The sequence below is a fragment of the Rana temporaria genome, chromosome 1 (assembly GCF_905171775.1).
Source record: "Rana temporaria chromosome 1, aRanTem1.1, whole genome shotgun sequence".
Taxonomy (NCBI): domain Eukaryota; kingdom Metazoa; phylum Chordata; class Amphibia; order Anura; family Ranidae; genus Rana; species Rana temporaria.
Genome location: NC_053489.1, coordinates 221,930,233 through 221,944,369, shown reverse-complemented (window position 1 = coordinate 221,944,369; position 14,137 = coordinate 221,930,233). Strand labels below are relative to the sequence as shown.

The 14,137-nt window shown below is 43.5% G+C and overlaps 1 protein-coding gene across 2 annotated transcripts in view; it reads right to left on the bottom strand.

The window, feature by feature from the left end:
• Window positions 1-2,934: 2,934 nt before the first annotated feature.
• The window catches only part of PITPNB (phosphatidylinositol transfer protein beta), a 78,924-nt gene continuing 67,721 nt past the window's right edge, over window positions 2,935-14,137 (bottom strand). Inside the window, exons 10-12 of one of the 2 annotated variants that reach the window (XM_040350818.1) lie at window positions 9,659-9,781; window positions 7,254-7,341; window positions 2,935-3,724 (exon numbers count right to left, since the gene is read on the bottom strand). In XM_040350818.1, the coding sequence (XP_040206752.1) occupies window positions 7,294-7,341; window positions 9,659-9,781 (171 nt within the window). In that variant the 3' untranslated portion in view covers window positions 2,935-3,724; window positions 7,254-7,293. The remainder of the gene's footprint in view (window positions 3,725-7,253; window positions 7,342-9,658; window positions 9,782-14,137) is intronic. The other variant, XM_040350812.1, reaches the window with a different exon arrangement.

The following is a 14,137-nucleotide window of genomic DNA, read 5'->3' as shown; positions in this document are numbered from 1 at the left end:
GTCTGCCTGGACATCGTATGTGTGGTTTCACACTGACAGGAAGACTCAGAACTTCCACAAGCACTGTGGTAGTACATTGAGAACTATAAGGCGACATCTGCAAAAGACGTCCATACTTTTAGTTCAGAACAGTGTGAACTACACTGCACTGTGGGATGAGCCCTGCACTGCTCCTCAATACCTTTGCGAGAAAATAAACACTACACCCCTAGTCGCGCCCTCAGGTCAACTAACCAAAACCTCCTCCACATCCAAGACCCACTACAAATCTAAAGGAGAACTAAGATTCGTAGTTCAAGGACCACGGCGATGGAATGCTCTACCCATTGACATCCGCATAGAAGAAAACCATCGGACCTTCGGGGAAAACGTAAGACCCGCCTCTTCTAAAGACACAGGACGACACTAGATGCAAAATTTAGTTCACATTTGCAGCGCTATACAAGTTACCCACTCACTCAAGCCCTTTTCAAAAAGTGACAACTAGTACAGGGAACTTCTCCCCATACTGCTGTCACAGGGAGTGAGGGGATCAGCGAGTGGCTGCAGCAATGGAAACATGTTCCACACTATCAACGGGCGGAAGACGCAACATATTTCCAAAGTTGAACTTATCCTTTAAAGTCAGCTTTCAACCATATTATTGTTTATAGAACATTCCTGTAAGGAAACACAGCAATTTTGGGCCCAAGTATTACCAACATTGGAGAGGGATACCCTGTAATAAATTCAGCAAGGTTTACATTTTAAAATTAGCACAGGAGAAGACTTGAGGAATACAACAGCTCTTCCAGGATGTAGGGGGAACTACAAGATGTGGCCAGACCAAATGTCAGTTTCAATATGAATGGATAGAGAAGATAAAAAGGCAGGTGTTTTATTTATTTTTTTAAGGTTTCCATCTTTACTACATCTATCTTTAGGACTTATACAAAAAAGTTTTACCATCATTCCTAAAATATTTTCCCTTAGATTCAAATTTAATAGGCATAATATTAGGCATTTAACATGCTCCATTTAAAAAAAAAAAAAAAAACACACGAAAAACCCCATTCTGATGACATGTATGCAGTGTCTACAACTGAACATTACATAATGCTATTATCCATTCACTCCTGGATTTGTTACACACTATATATAATGCTCTCTTTTTTATATATATATGGTTTTCAATTTATGTGCATTTTTTTTTATTTATTTTTTTTAACATAAAAAGATCAGAAATCTCTAAAGCATAAATCATTTTCTGCATTAACAGTTTGCATAGTTTCCAAACTGCAACATCTGAAATGAGCAACGTCATTCCATTGTTCACAAAGCTTTCATACCAGAGACAGAAAGGGTGGGGGGGGGGTTGTGTGCTTCCGAGCATTTTTGCCCCACTGTTCAGGCAATATTTGGAAATCAGAGAGATGTAAAGCAGAGTTACACAATCAGACAAAACATCAGTTATCCACAAATCACAGCTATTGTGTACAGAGAAACCCAGTAGAGACCAAAAGCACAGTAGTTTATGTCCTAGTTCTTAAATCCCTTTTCTGCCCAGGAATTCCACATATTACACAGAGCAATTATTTTTTCTATGCGATATTCTGCTTTAGGTTTCTGCCTAAAGGCTAAGTTCACCTAAAGAAAAACGCAACAAAAATGGACATTTTTTTTTTTCAGATCTCATGAGCCTGTAAAGCATTACACCCTCACCAGCAGATCGCAGGTGTAAAGTCCAGGCTCCCTCAGACTTTCAGTAGAACTTGCTGCTCGTACCTCCGGTAAGGGAAGGCAGTTACGGAATTGCCGGAAGATCAATGAACTACTAGAGCGCTCACCATCGCCCTCGTAGTTCATTGAGAATTACAAGCCGTCAACCACAATGGCAGACGGTAGTTGCAATTCATTCATATGCACCCACCTGGCCGAGCCGTTTTTAAATTCTGACAGCAAGGAGAAGATCCCCTTCTACCTGTGGTCACAATGGGGGGGTCAAAGTGGCAGCAGGTGATTTAGTAACATGTTACTTAAGGTGAACCTATCCTTTAATTTCCAAAACTAAATTGTAAAAGACATGGGGGAAAAATACTAGTATGCACACAGCCGCATCCATACACAAAGAAGCATACATCCTTTGGGCTTGTCTACAGTTATTTTATCTTTCGCCCTCTTCATTCCAAAAAGAATGCAAAAAGAGAACATTGGTTGGGGAGATCACAAGCAAACTCTTCTGCATACAGCATACTTTTCATGGAAATCAAGAGATTTACCTACCTACAGGACAGCCTGAAGTACATTTTGGCTAGCCATAAAACATAATTTGACAGCGAGGAGAGGACCTTAGTTACAATCTAAGGATAGCTTTGGATTCAAACATTCATCAGATAAATGGACATCTGCTAGGACACAATTTTAATGCTATCAAAAAAGAGACTAAACAATAAAAAGAAACCTTGCATGTCTGTGCAAGGACAAAGTGGACATTTAAAACAATTACTGGTGAAATGACTCACCTGCCCTAGTAACAAGAGGCACAGTCATTTTGTATGCTGAAACCAATTTATCCACAGTTTAGCAATTCCCAGAAGCAACCAAGGGGGTTATTTACGAAAAAGGCAAATCCATTTTGCACTGCAAGTGCACTTGGAAGTGCAGTCGCTGTAGATCGGAGAGGAAGATCTGAAATGAGGGGAAGCTCTGCTGATTTTATTGACCAATCATGTGCAAGCTAAAATGCCGTTTATTTTCCTTGCATGTCCCCCTCAGATCTACAGCGACTGCATCTGAAAGTGCACTTTCAGTGCACTTGTAGTGCAAAGTGGATTTGCCTTTAGCAAAATAACCCCCCCCCCCCCCCAAGAGTTTGGTCATGAGGTACATTGGATGTGAACAGGCTGCATCTTGATAGATTATTGGTCAGCACTCAAAATGGCATCCCAGTTGTTGCTTGAAAACATGGTCACCATTAGTGTAGGTTGAAACATTATATATACCAGTACAGGACAAAAGAAGCCCTACATGACATTCATAGCAGCAGCATTTATGTCCTCTGAATGAACATGAGTACAATGGGTGAGAAGAGGGTACAGTGTCAGTGCCAATCACCAGTGCGCCCTTACCCACCAATCCACTGGTCTCCACATCTGGATTCCAAAGTCCTGCAAATCCCTTTGCCTAGGTGTTGGAGACTTTCTATTGAATGTCAAAGGCCTGAGACTCAGGAATGGGAGCTGCAAGATGATTGGACCTGGAAGTTCTTTGTATGAGGCATCAAATCAGTGGATCAAAGGGAACCAGAAGGCGACAGCAGTGATCGATAGTCAAGCAATACACTCATTTTACCCCTTCCACTAAATGGAAAACATTTTAAATAGTAAAACAACCATTGAACATTGGGATATCTTTTTGTGATGCTAAAACAAAATATTAAAAGCAAAACATATAGTACAAAAATATTATCTGGGTGTCAGCCGCCCACAATTTTACAATTTTAGTGACATTCAGAAAGGTTTGTAAACTTTATGTACAGTACACATTCACCTTTACATTTTGTTTTTGCTCATGTCAGGTACAGTATACATAAGTTAATGTTCAGAATATGTTTATATAGCTACAAACTTATAGATATATAAACACAGGTATAAAGGAAAAAAGAAATCTGCATGCGGTTTGGTCGGGTCCATCTTCATTCATCGTGGGCAGCACTTGTTCCTCTTACTTGACCTTGGTTGCGTAGCTGTGTACAGGGACAAAAAGGGAAGGTTAATGAAAACAAGCTCCATAAAAAAAAAAGTCAGTTAAAGTAAAGTCGAGATATTTGATATAAAAAAATAAAAATAAAAAAAAATATATAGAGAAATAAAAAGAAAAAGGGATTAGTAAGGAAACGAATTGTGATTACTAGTATAGCATAAAGTAAAGTTGCTTTTAGGGCCCGAGTCATACTGATGCAATTTCAGATGAAACTTGTGTTGCACTGAATCGTATTACAATGGAAAGAACATGGCTTCCAATGTTGTGTGTTCACAACAATGCAGCGCAGCTGTGATGCAAATTAGGGGGGAGGGTCCTGTTCTACTATTGGGGCTATGCAGTGAGATTTTGTGGATCATAGACTTCAATAGAAAAGCATCAAAATCGCATCTACATGCGTTTCTTGATGCAATTTGTATTGTTTGTTAAAAGTCAGAGCCCGCCGGCATCCTAACAACCAGGGACTAATCTCTGCTGTGAGCACCCCATGTTGAGGGCTTGTGGCCTAGTATGGTTACAGAGAGATGGGGGGGGGGGGGAGGTTAGCGATTACCCGCCCCCTCCCTTTTATGTCCTGCCACACAGAAGGGATTGGGGGGGGGGGGGGGGGGTCACATTTTCCTTTTGTTTCTTGGTGTGTGTGGTACCAGACCGAAGGGATTTTGAGGGATCCCAAACATTTTTATTTTTTGGGCGTGGGGTTCCTCCTTAAAATTCATACTGGACTCAAAGAGCCTTGTAGGGATTGAGCGTGGCCCCCTTTCTGGGATTTTTTATTTTCCAATATTTACTTTTTTGTTAACATTTCAATGACAGCGGGGATGACTCATGGTTGTTAGGACCCTGGTGGGTGCCAGCTTTTTAACTACCAAACAGTCATCCCTGCTGCTCACAGTAGCAACAACTAATGACTTATCCTTGCTGGCTGACAGCAGTGATGAGTCTCAGACATGCATTGAAAACTTAAAACTGCACTACAAAAACGCATCAAAATAGCACAGCACTAGTCTAGGTTAACTGATGCACCAAAAATACATGATCCCTGAAAACAATATACAAAAAAAAAAAATCTTTAACTACTGCTGGATATAAGAACCATCCTTCCAAACAATGATGCTATACACCAATTTCGCCTCCGTACCCGACATAACATTACTTGTTGAATTTAATACAATGAGTATGCCATCTACCTGTAAAATTTGATTCTAAAAATAGAAAAACTGTTACATGCAGCACCTTAAGCCCCAGTCACACTTTGGCGAAGTAGAAACATGGGCAGAAACCTGAGTTTCTGCAAGTGCACGAAAAACAAGCTAAAATGCGCAACGCTCTTGCATTGCCATCATTTCTTAATGGCACCCCAATGTTGGTAGCAGTTGTGCATTTTCCACGCACAAGGCACAACACACAGCACTTGGCTCATGGCTCAAAATTTGGTAAATGAGCATGTTTTTGGTGCGCTGGGAGGCCCATTCAAATAAATGGCGCCAACCCAAAAACAGGCTGTAAAAGCATGCAAAAAAGTAGTGTTGCTCAAGTGTGAATCGGGCCTTAGTGCAAAATTATGTAAGCACTGTGGTCCAGTCAGAAACAGCAGAAAAGCCCCCCTTGGTTGAACACTGTTGAAAAAAGTTTCAGTAGCAATTTTGTCTGATGTTACACAGCAAGCTTTCACTATATATGGACAATTGCGGTCATCCTTTAGAAAGGTTTGCAACGAATGAACTTGTGATCCTACTCGGAAGTCTGAAACACGCGATTGAGGGCCAGCTAGAAATACTGACCTGTGACCATACCGGTCCGATTTAGCTAGACAAAGGGCAATAAGCAAAGTTACCATACATTTTAATAGATATGAAAAAAAATATATGGCGATAACCGTGCGATGAAGCAGCAACTTCGTCATTTGATATATTCATATCAAAAGGGGTCATGTACATGTAAGGAAAAAGTACTATATTTGAGTGCACCTTGCACCTTTTTTTCAAGATCTGCTTATTACATGTTGCTTGCTCCCCTAAGCCAAATGCAAAAAAAATTTAATTATATACAGTATCTCTCTCTCTCTCTCTATCTATCTCAATATTTAAGTGCATTTTACCACAGGAAAATAGGACACTACTTAAAGCAGGTTGCATAATCCTGGCTGTCCCATTTACACATTTGAGCAGCAAGTGGCTTTTCCAGCAGATATTTGTTTTCAATTCTTCCTCCCTCGACTAGGAAAGGTTGATGTTGGCTTCTGGGATAACTTCCCACATCATAGGCAGCTTCGGGACAGTCTCCTCCAGTTAGCGCATCTTGTGAATGTGTAGTAAGAGGCCAGGTGTGACTGATCAGGAAGACCTCAGACTTACTGCACTGGTAAGTGCATTTTTCTTGCACTTGTAGCTGCTTTTACTTTTTCCAAACCTGGGTGAAGTTACTCTTTAATAGGTGGACATTGCATTTGGGTTTAAGGTCCAGTTTAAGGCAGTATGAAACCCAAAAGCAAACATATTGCAGTTCACCATATTTAAAAAAAAAAAAAAAAAAAAAAGAAGGTCACGCTGTCCAGTAGAATGCATCCGTTACAGACATGACACAAACCATTTACCGCCAAGATGCGTCTACAAAGTTAAGCTTTTATATAAAACTTTTATCCCAAAAGGAAAAAAGCGGTTTGCTGTAACTGGTATCTGGGGTTTGGCTTCAATTTTTGAGTGCATCTAAATCTGCTGGTACACCCAAGGGCCCTTTCACACAGGGCGGTTCCGTGTGCGGGCTCCACTCCGTCGATCCCCACTGAGCAGGCAGATTACAGGTCTGTCTTCTGCACACTGTGCAGGAACCGACCTGTCAGAGCGCCGCTCTACCCTATGGGGAATCGGGTGACAACGAACTGTAGAGTCCGTTGTCACCCCATCCGATAGACGGAAGGAAAAGTAGGGTTTTCCTCCGTCACACTTTGGCGGATCGGAGCGGGTCGGATGTCAGCGGGCATGTCACCGCTGACATCCGTGGCGCCATAGAGGAGCACAGAGCTGACCGGTCCGCCCGTGTGAAAGGGCCCCAACACTTCCCTCCCCCCAGACTTGCAATGCTGTTGTCCAAAAGGTGACTGTCCTTCATCCAGAGAGTGTGTACTCTAATACAGGAGGGGCCAGATCACAAGGAGAAAACAGAGCAAAGAGCCTATAAGAAAATGAATGCAGCCACCACGTGATTTGTAAGCTGCAATATATTTAATTTTTGCTTTTGGGTTTAATACCACTTTGACTGCCACATTTTGAAACTTAATCTGTGCATTTTATATATTGAACAACACCAAAATTTCCAACACCCTCAAGGATCTTCAACTTTACAGAAAGCAAACAGATAAGTAATGCTGTAGTGTAGTAAGGCAGGCAGAAAAAAGGTAAAAAGGTTCCACAGAATGGTGCAGTTTGTGAAAAATAGAACAGGATTTAACCTGCACCATAGGCTTGAGTGGTATGGCAGAAAAAGGTCCTTTTTTTTAGCCCGCTACTTACACACATTAATACTGCCTCTGAGACTAAAGAGCAGGCTTTCTTAGACATCTGCAGCAGATGTGCCTCGAACGGCACCCTTCTTACGTATCTAAATGTGAGATGAAACGAAAAACTGCTAAACAAAAAAATATATACTCACTCAGACATTTAAGCTTCATCACAAAAAAAAGGCCTTCCAAATGGTTAAACAATAAGTATAACTGCTTAAAGGATAAGGGAACAAATGTTTGATGCAGAAAATAGATTCTACTGTCACTGTCCAGTCAAGAAAGATGTTTTTTCTTCTATACAAGTCTTGACCAGAGGGTTTGCTTTTATACTGCAAGAGGGGTAAGGATTGACTCAATGAACAAAACTTATGCTCAAATATTAAGTAGCAAGCAGAAAAGGAATATATGAAGGAAACACACATTTATGCATGACACTCTTATCATGCCTCTGCCTACCTATAAAATCTTTCTATGGGGTCACACTCTGGCATGAAACGTGACATCAATACTTACCTTCTTCCATCAAGGTTCTGGATGGCACCTATTCACATTATTCATATCTGCTGTGGCCCCATTCATCCCTATAGGTGAGCCATACTTTGTTTAAGGCTGACATGGGAATGGCTGCCCATGGGAATGAATGGGACAACAGAACGCTAGTATAACAAACAGAATCTACTGGGTTAGACATCGAAATTGATCAGTTATTAAAGCAAGGTGGGCTGCACTCCAAGGGCTGAGGTAAGGGGAATTAAAAGGACAACTTGTTCATACTATGTACATGGAACTGCATTTTTCTGCATTAGCACCATACCACTGTATGATTTCAACAGGGCACATGGAAAACAATAAGTTTTAACATACCCCCAATCAGCAATAGAAACTGATGTTGTCTCAATAGAAACTTGACAAGCTTTGTATTACAGAAAGTAAAACGATGTTCTAAAGTTATACTTAGTAGGAAACTTAACCAAGGTCCTCTATGGGCTGTGGTTTATTTCAATTATGCCAAAGGCACTATTATTCCACTTGTTAATACTCCACGCCAGTCCATAATGTTAGCCTGTAAGCTACTTCTGGCAGAAGATGTGACCCAAATAGATTGGGCTTGACAAAATAATGAGCCATAGCAGGCACTCGCTAAAGTCTAAAAAAATAATAATGTTCTACTACTGTGAACAATACAAATATTCCACATGTGTGCAAAAGGTTCCTACTCAGCATGAAATTACTGGAAAGTGGAAAGCTCATGAATGAAGTATTAAAAATCAGCTCGTAAAAGTGACTTTGATTTATAGTGTGAACAGCAGCAGCCATAAGTAACGAGGAATAGACTACAACTGGCTGTGGTTGGTCCTCGCTATCAAACTAAGTGAGGGTAACATATGGGAAATAAAACGCATGACCAGTCTTGGATAACAATCTCAGCAACACCCTGTTGCAAATCAAAGTTTCTGGGAGAGAAAAAATAAACACATCAACCCTGACAAACATGAGGGCTGCCATTCCTAACTACCTTCCAAGAATGCTAGTTATCTGGCTAGCTCTGCTTTAAATACTTGAGTCACGGACCCAGAACAAGTTTGCTAAATTCAGCATAACAGCCAGACAATAACACTTCAGAAGAGCTCAGCAATGGGGGCACAGGCTGCTTGTTAAAAGACTAAACAGGAGCAATGAGAACCACCCCCCTCTCCTTCAAACATTTAGAAGAATCTGCCTAATCCTTAAAGTGGAGGTTCACCCAAAAAGTACATTTTTAACATTAGATTGAGGCTCGTTTTGTCAAGGGGAATCGGGTGTTTTTTTTTTAAATCGAAGCAGTACTTACCGTTTTAGAGATAGATCTTCTCCGCCGCTTCCGGGTATGGGCTGCGGGACTGGGCGTTCCTATTTGATTGACAGGCTTCCGACGGTCGCATACATCGCGTCACGATTTTCCAAAAGTAGCCAAACGTCGGTGCGCAGGCGCCGTATAGAGCCGCAACGACGTTCGGCTTCTTTCGGCTACTCGTGAGGCGATGTATGCGACTGTCGGAAGTCTGTCAATCAAATAGGAACGCCCAGTCCCGAAGACCATACCCGGAAGCGGCGGAGAAGATCTCTCTCTTAAACGGTAAGTACTGCTTCAATTTAAAAAAAAACACCCGATTCCACTTGCCAAAATGAGCATCAATCTAATGTTAAAAAAAATTTTTCGGTGAACTCCCGCTTTAAGAGCATGCAAAATTAATAATAATAAAAAAAAAAATCTAAAGCTTGAAAAAGCAATTGCAATTATACCAATGGAGTGCAACCCGTGAAATGAAGCTTCTACCTATTATGCTAATGTTGTAGAGTGCATGTTTAACTATATGGATAACTTTATTGTACTAAATACGAAATGCAAGTGACACGTGCAAATAATATTCTTACTGCTTCTAATTCCTTTTGTGTTTCATCCTCCATCCTTCTTATGTCTTCCATTGTTAGGTCAATCCACTTGTCAATCCAACAGAACAACTGACGATGAAAGTTTGTGAATATTCGTTTTTCTTGCTTAAGGGGAAAAAAGAAAAAGTGATAACGTGGTATTCATCAAATTTGACACTAGTGATATATTACAATGGGATGCACAAGGTGTTTAATAGCTGTGAGAATAACTCTACATTGTGATTACATTGAGGACAGAAAATAAGACACCCTTTTAAAACCACTGATCTGCTGTAGAAGATATCCACACTTTACCTTTTAAAGAAGATCATAAATACAGTAACATCCTCTATTTTTGTAGTTCATGGCAAAGGTATCCTGGTCTGCAGCGCCAAAGTTTCTATGCAAATAGATTTTTTTAGGTATTGCTAGGCATGCCCTCAAGGCTCCACATGTCAATGCCTGGGCTTCTGGGTCTCACTTTAGCAGATCAGAGCACCATACAGGAGATCCAACAGGATTTTTGACTTGCCTGTAAAATTGCTTTCTTGGAGCACATCACTGGACACAGGAGAGTTAATTCATAGACACATTGGGTTATGCGTCGCTTCAATGTGAGTGGACACTGGCAAATAGCAAAGCTTGACCCAGTTCTGCAAAACCCTTCTCACTGGCAGCATTGGCTTAAAAGAGACCCGTGTCCTGTGATGCACTCTAAGAAAGATTCTACAGGTAATGTCCATAATTGTACCTCACAAGAGAATCAATTCATAGACTTTTATGTCCAAAAGCAATCCCATGAGGGACCATCAACAGCAAACAACGGCCCATCAAGAAAACCACTTAAAGCGGGGGTTCACCCTATCGACGAAAAAAAACATATTTTTTTTTATTTTACCATAAAATCAGGCATTGTAGCGCGAGCTACAGTATGCCTGTCCCGAATTTTTTACCCCCGTACTCACCTTGTACGCGTAGATCGAAGATACCGGGGAATGGGCGTGCCTATGGAGACGGAGGATGATTGACGGCCGGCTCTGGCGCGTCACGCTTCTCCGGAAATAGCCGAAATAGGCTTGGTCTTCACGACGCGTGCGCATAGCCTGTGCTCAGGCGCCGTGAAGAGCCGAGACCTACTCCGGCTGTCTTCGGGGAGAGTGACGTGCCAGGGCCGGCCGTCAATCATCCTCCCTCTCCATAGGCACGCCCATTCCCCGCGGGAGCCGAAAAATACGATCTCCGATTACAAGGTGAGTCCGGGGTTAAAAAAATCGGGACAGGCATACTGTAGCTCGCGCTACAATGCCTGTCTCGATGGTAAAATCGTGTCGGGGGGGGGTGAACTACCGCTTTAAAAAGGTTAGACTCACCTTTAGAAAAAATAAAACAAACATTAAAATTTGCAGGAAAAAAAATGTGAATAATTTAAAGAAGGGACCTGCAGAGCATTGCACCCGCCTGCAGGAAGTAATCAGAGTAGGAAGGATCACTGAACTAGGATGCTGCTCACCATCACCCTTGCAGTTCATTGAGAACTACAAGCCGTCATTCATGGTGGCTGACAGTACTTGTAGTTCATTCATTCACAGAACACTGCCATGCAGAGCCATGCGACAGTGGGATGAAGATTCCCCCACCTTCTGTCACAGAGGGGGGGTGAGGTGCAGATGCTGGAACATGTCCCACCCTAAAAAAAGGTGGAACATGTAACATGTTCAAAAAGGCAAGCTTATCCTTTACCAAGAACTAAGGAACAGAAGTTTCTTACAGGGCTGGAGGACACGCAGGGACCTGAACATCCACCTAGTAAAATGTAGTCAGTCAATGTGAACGCAGAAGAAAAGGTGGTGGCTTTAGAGACCTGAGAAACCAAAACCTGGTGCTGGAAAGTCCAAGATGAATCAATATTTCCAATGAAGTGAACCATCACTGAAAATGGAAACCTTTCCCCTCAGGTCAAAATGGCTGAGTAATAATATGCTAGTATCCTCACTACTTCCAGGAAGTGGAGAGCAATCTTCTTAGGATGCTTAGAAACCAAACAAAAAGGAAGGCCACACTATATACTGATTTAAATGAAATGCCAAGACCACCTTAGGGTAAATGCCATTCCATGGCCCTAAAACAATCTCATACTTATGGAGAATAGGAAAAACGAATCCTTATAGAATAAAATTGCAAGTTTCAGACACCATCCTGATCGCAGCGACAGCCACAAGAAAGGCAATCGGTGTAAAGAGAGAAGAAATCCTCAATTAGGTGCAAATTGTGTCCTTGGAAAGTATACTGGTGGTACAATTTGAGACACCACCTGGACAAAGGCTGTGACTGACGGCTTCAAATTTTTACAGACCACCCTACTGTGGACCTTTGCTCTGGGAAATGGTGCAGGCCATTTGGCTCCCAGCATCCCAGACGGCCAGAGATCCTGCTGTTGCAATAAGGCCAGTGCAGCCATTTGTAGAGTTGCATAGGGAGCTGCGGAGGCTCAACGCGATTGGCACTGCGCTGACAAGCCATTCACCTCTGCAGCTAGGGGTTCGGATCCCGGTCTCGGCTACATGTGAGTTTGGTGGTCTCAGCCTGGCTCCCGGTGGGTGTGCTATGCGAGGTAAGCCTGCGCTTAGTACGCCCACCCCCCTCCCACAAAAACCACCACACTTACACGCACTCGAAATTGGGTTAACATGCACGCACTTTGACCACACGGTCTCTAAAAAAGAGAGGCGAAGGACTAACGGGGCTGGTTGAGCGGGCAAATCCTCTCACTCCCTTATAGGGAGTCCCTCTGCCCCGTTGGGCTTCAAAGCGGAGCTGGTAGGGCGGGCTGTGTGGGAGGACCCCCTCACACACGCCATTGCCACCCGGGGCATGGAGAAAGGTGGCAGATTGCCTCTGGGGGAGGCCTGCCTACTCCCAACTCCGGCTCCTCTCTCGAGTACACGCACAAAATACACTTAAAAAAATAAATAAAATAAATAAATAAACCTTACTGGTGCCCCACAAGCACACGATTAAAAGGAGGACATGTTATCAATCTGTGCAGCAAGCGCATAAAAGATCATTTTATTACTAGTACATCACAGTGGTAAGCCTAAAGCCTATGGATTTGCAATTTTGACAAGAAGGTCAGGGTATCCTGTGAATAGAGGGGTCCATCCTCTGAGCCGCAGCCAGGCCCGAATCCGAGTCAGAGCATTCCCCAGAAGATGGCGGGGGAGGGGGCGCCCTTAAGCCTGCACGCCGCTTCCACCCTGGCAACAAAATGATTCCAGGAGTGCCGACAGAGTATCCATGGGAACCGCAGGTGCAGTGGTAACGTTTGCTGCCTCTGGCAATTAAGGGGAAGGCCTGCCAGATACTGACTCCATATTCACCCACTGACAGCCCTCCGGGAAAAAAAACACTCAAGAAGTCCACCCTCCTTGCTGCACCAACCGGGGGGGATGGGGGGTCACAACCCAGCACCGCTGCCTGCCTTTCTTGTATACACAGCGTGTGTGTGCGCGTGTGTGTAAAAAACTGAGGTGAAGGAGCTGTGCGCTGTTTAGAAAGCCAGTGCTAGAGGCCAAAACCCACTCCACAATGGCTGCCAGACGCCTCATATAAAAGAGTGCGGACCACAACAAAATGGCCGCCAATGGAAATTCCAATAGAGAAAGCAGGCACACTAAAAATGGCGCCTGAGCCCCGCGATGTGGACGAGAAGGCAGTGCAGAGACTTCCCAGGAGACAGACCCCCCTCACAGAAAGCGGACCCCGGCACTCCACAGGGATCCGGAGTCCCCCCACAGGTACACCCCGGCCACAGCGGGCCCTAGGACAGGAGGGAAAAGGGAGACAGAGCAGGGAAAGGGAGGACAGGAGAACCCCTTAATCCCAGGAATTCCCAGCGGTTCCATCCTGCCGGGGCAGGAGGAACCGTACTTACTCGTCCTTGCGAGGACTTGACAGTCCCTGACAGACTCGCAACCGAGTAGCCGTCGGCCCGATCCACTGTGAGACAACAGCAGCCCAGTCATATGTGGACCCCGGAGCATAAGCTCACCGGCAAACCCCTGGAGCCATGGGGTATGTCGTGGCCGACCCAGTGCGTAGCTAAGGACTGCTCACACTCGATGGCCGGACTGGGGGGACTACAAGGATCTATAATATCCAGCCTGTCACCCAGCCGGCAGTTGATAGAAGAATCACAAAAAAATACATTAAAAATGTCTTCATGACTCTGGGCCCAAAGGGAGCCACGTCCTTCTCTGCTAGGCAGAAAAAAAAATGGGCTGCATGCTGCCGGGTGAGGGGTTATGACGGGAGGGACCGCCCCCTGGGCGGGGCTGTTCAACTCTGTTAAAGTTACATGTTTTAAGATAACCAACATGTCTGCCTAGTCCTCTCCTATGAACAGGAACATAACCCACTTGTCAAGATTTAAGGAGCTGTGTCCGTCTATGGACGATAAGCTAAATATTTTTTACTATACTCTCG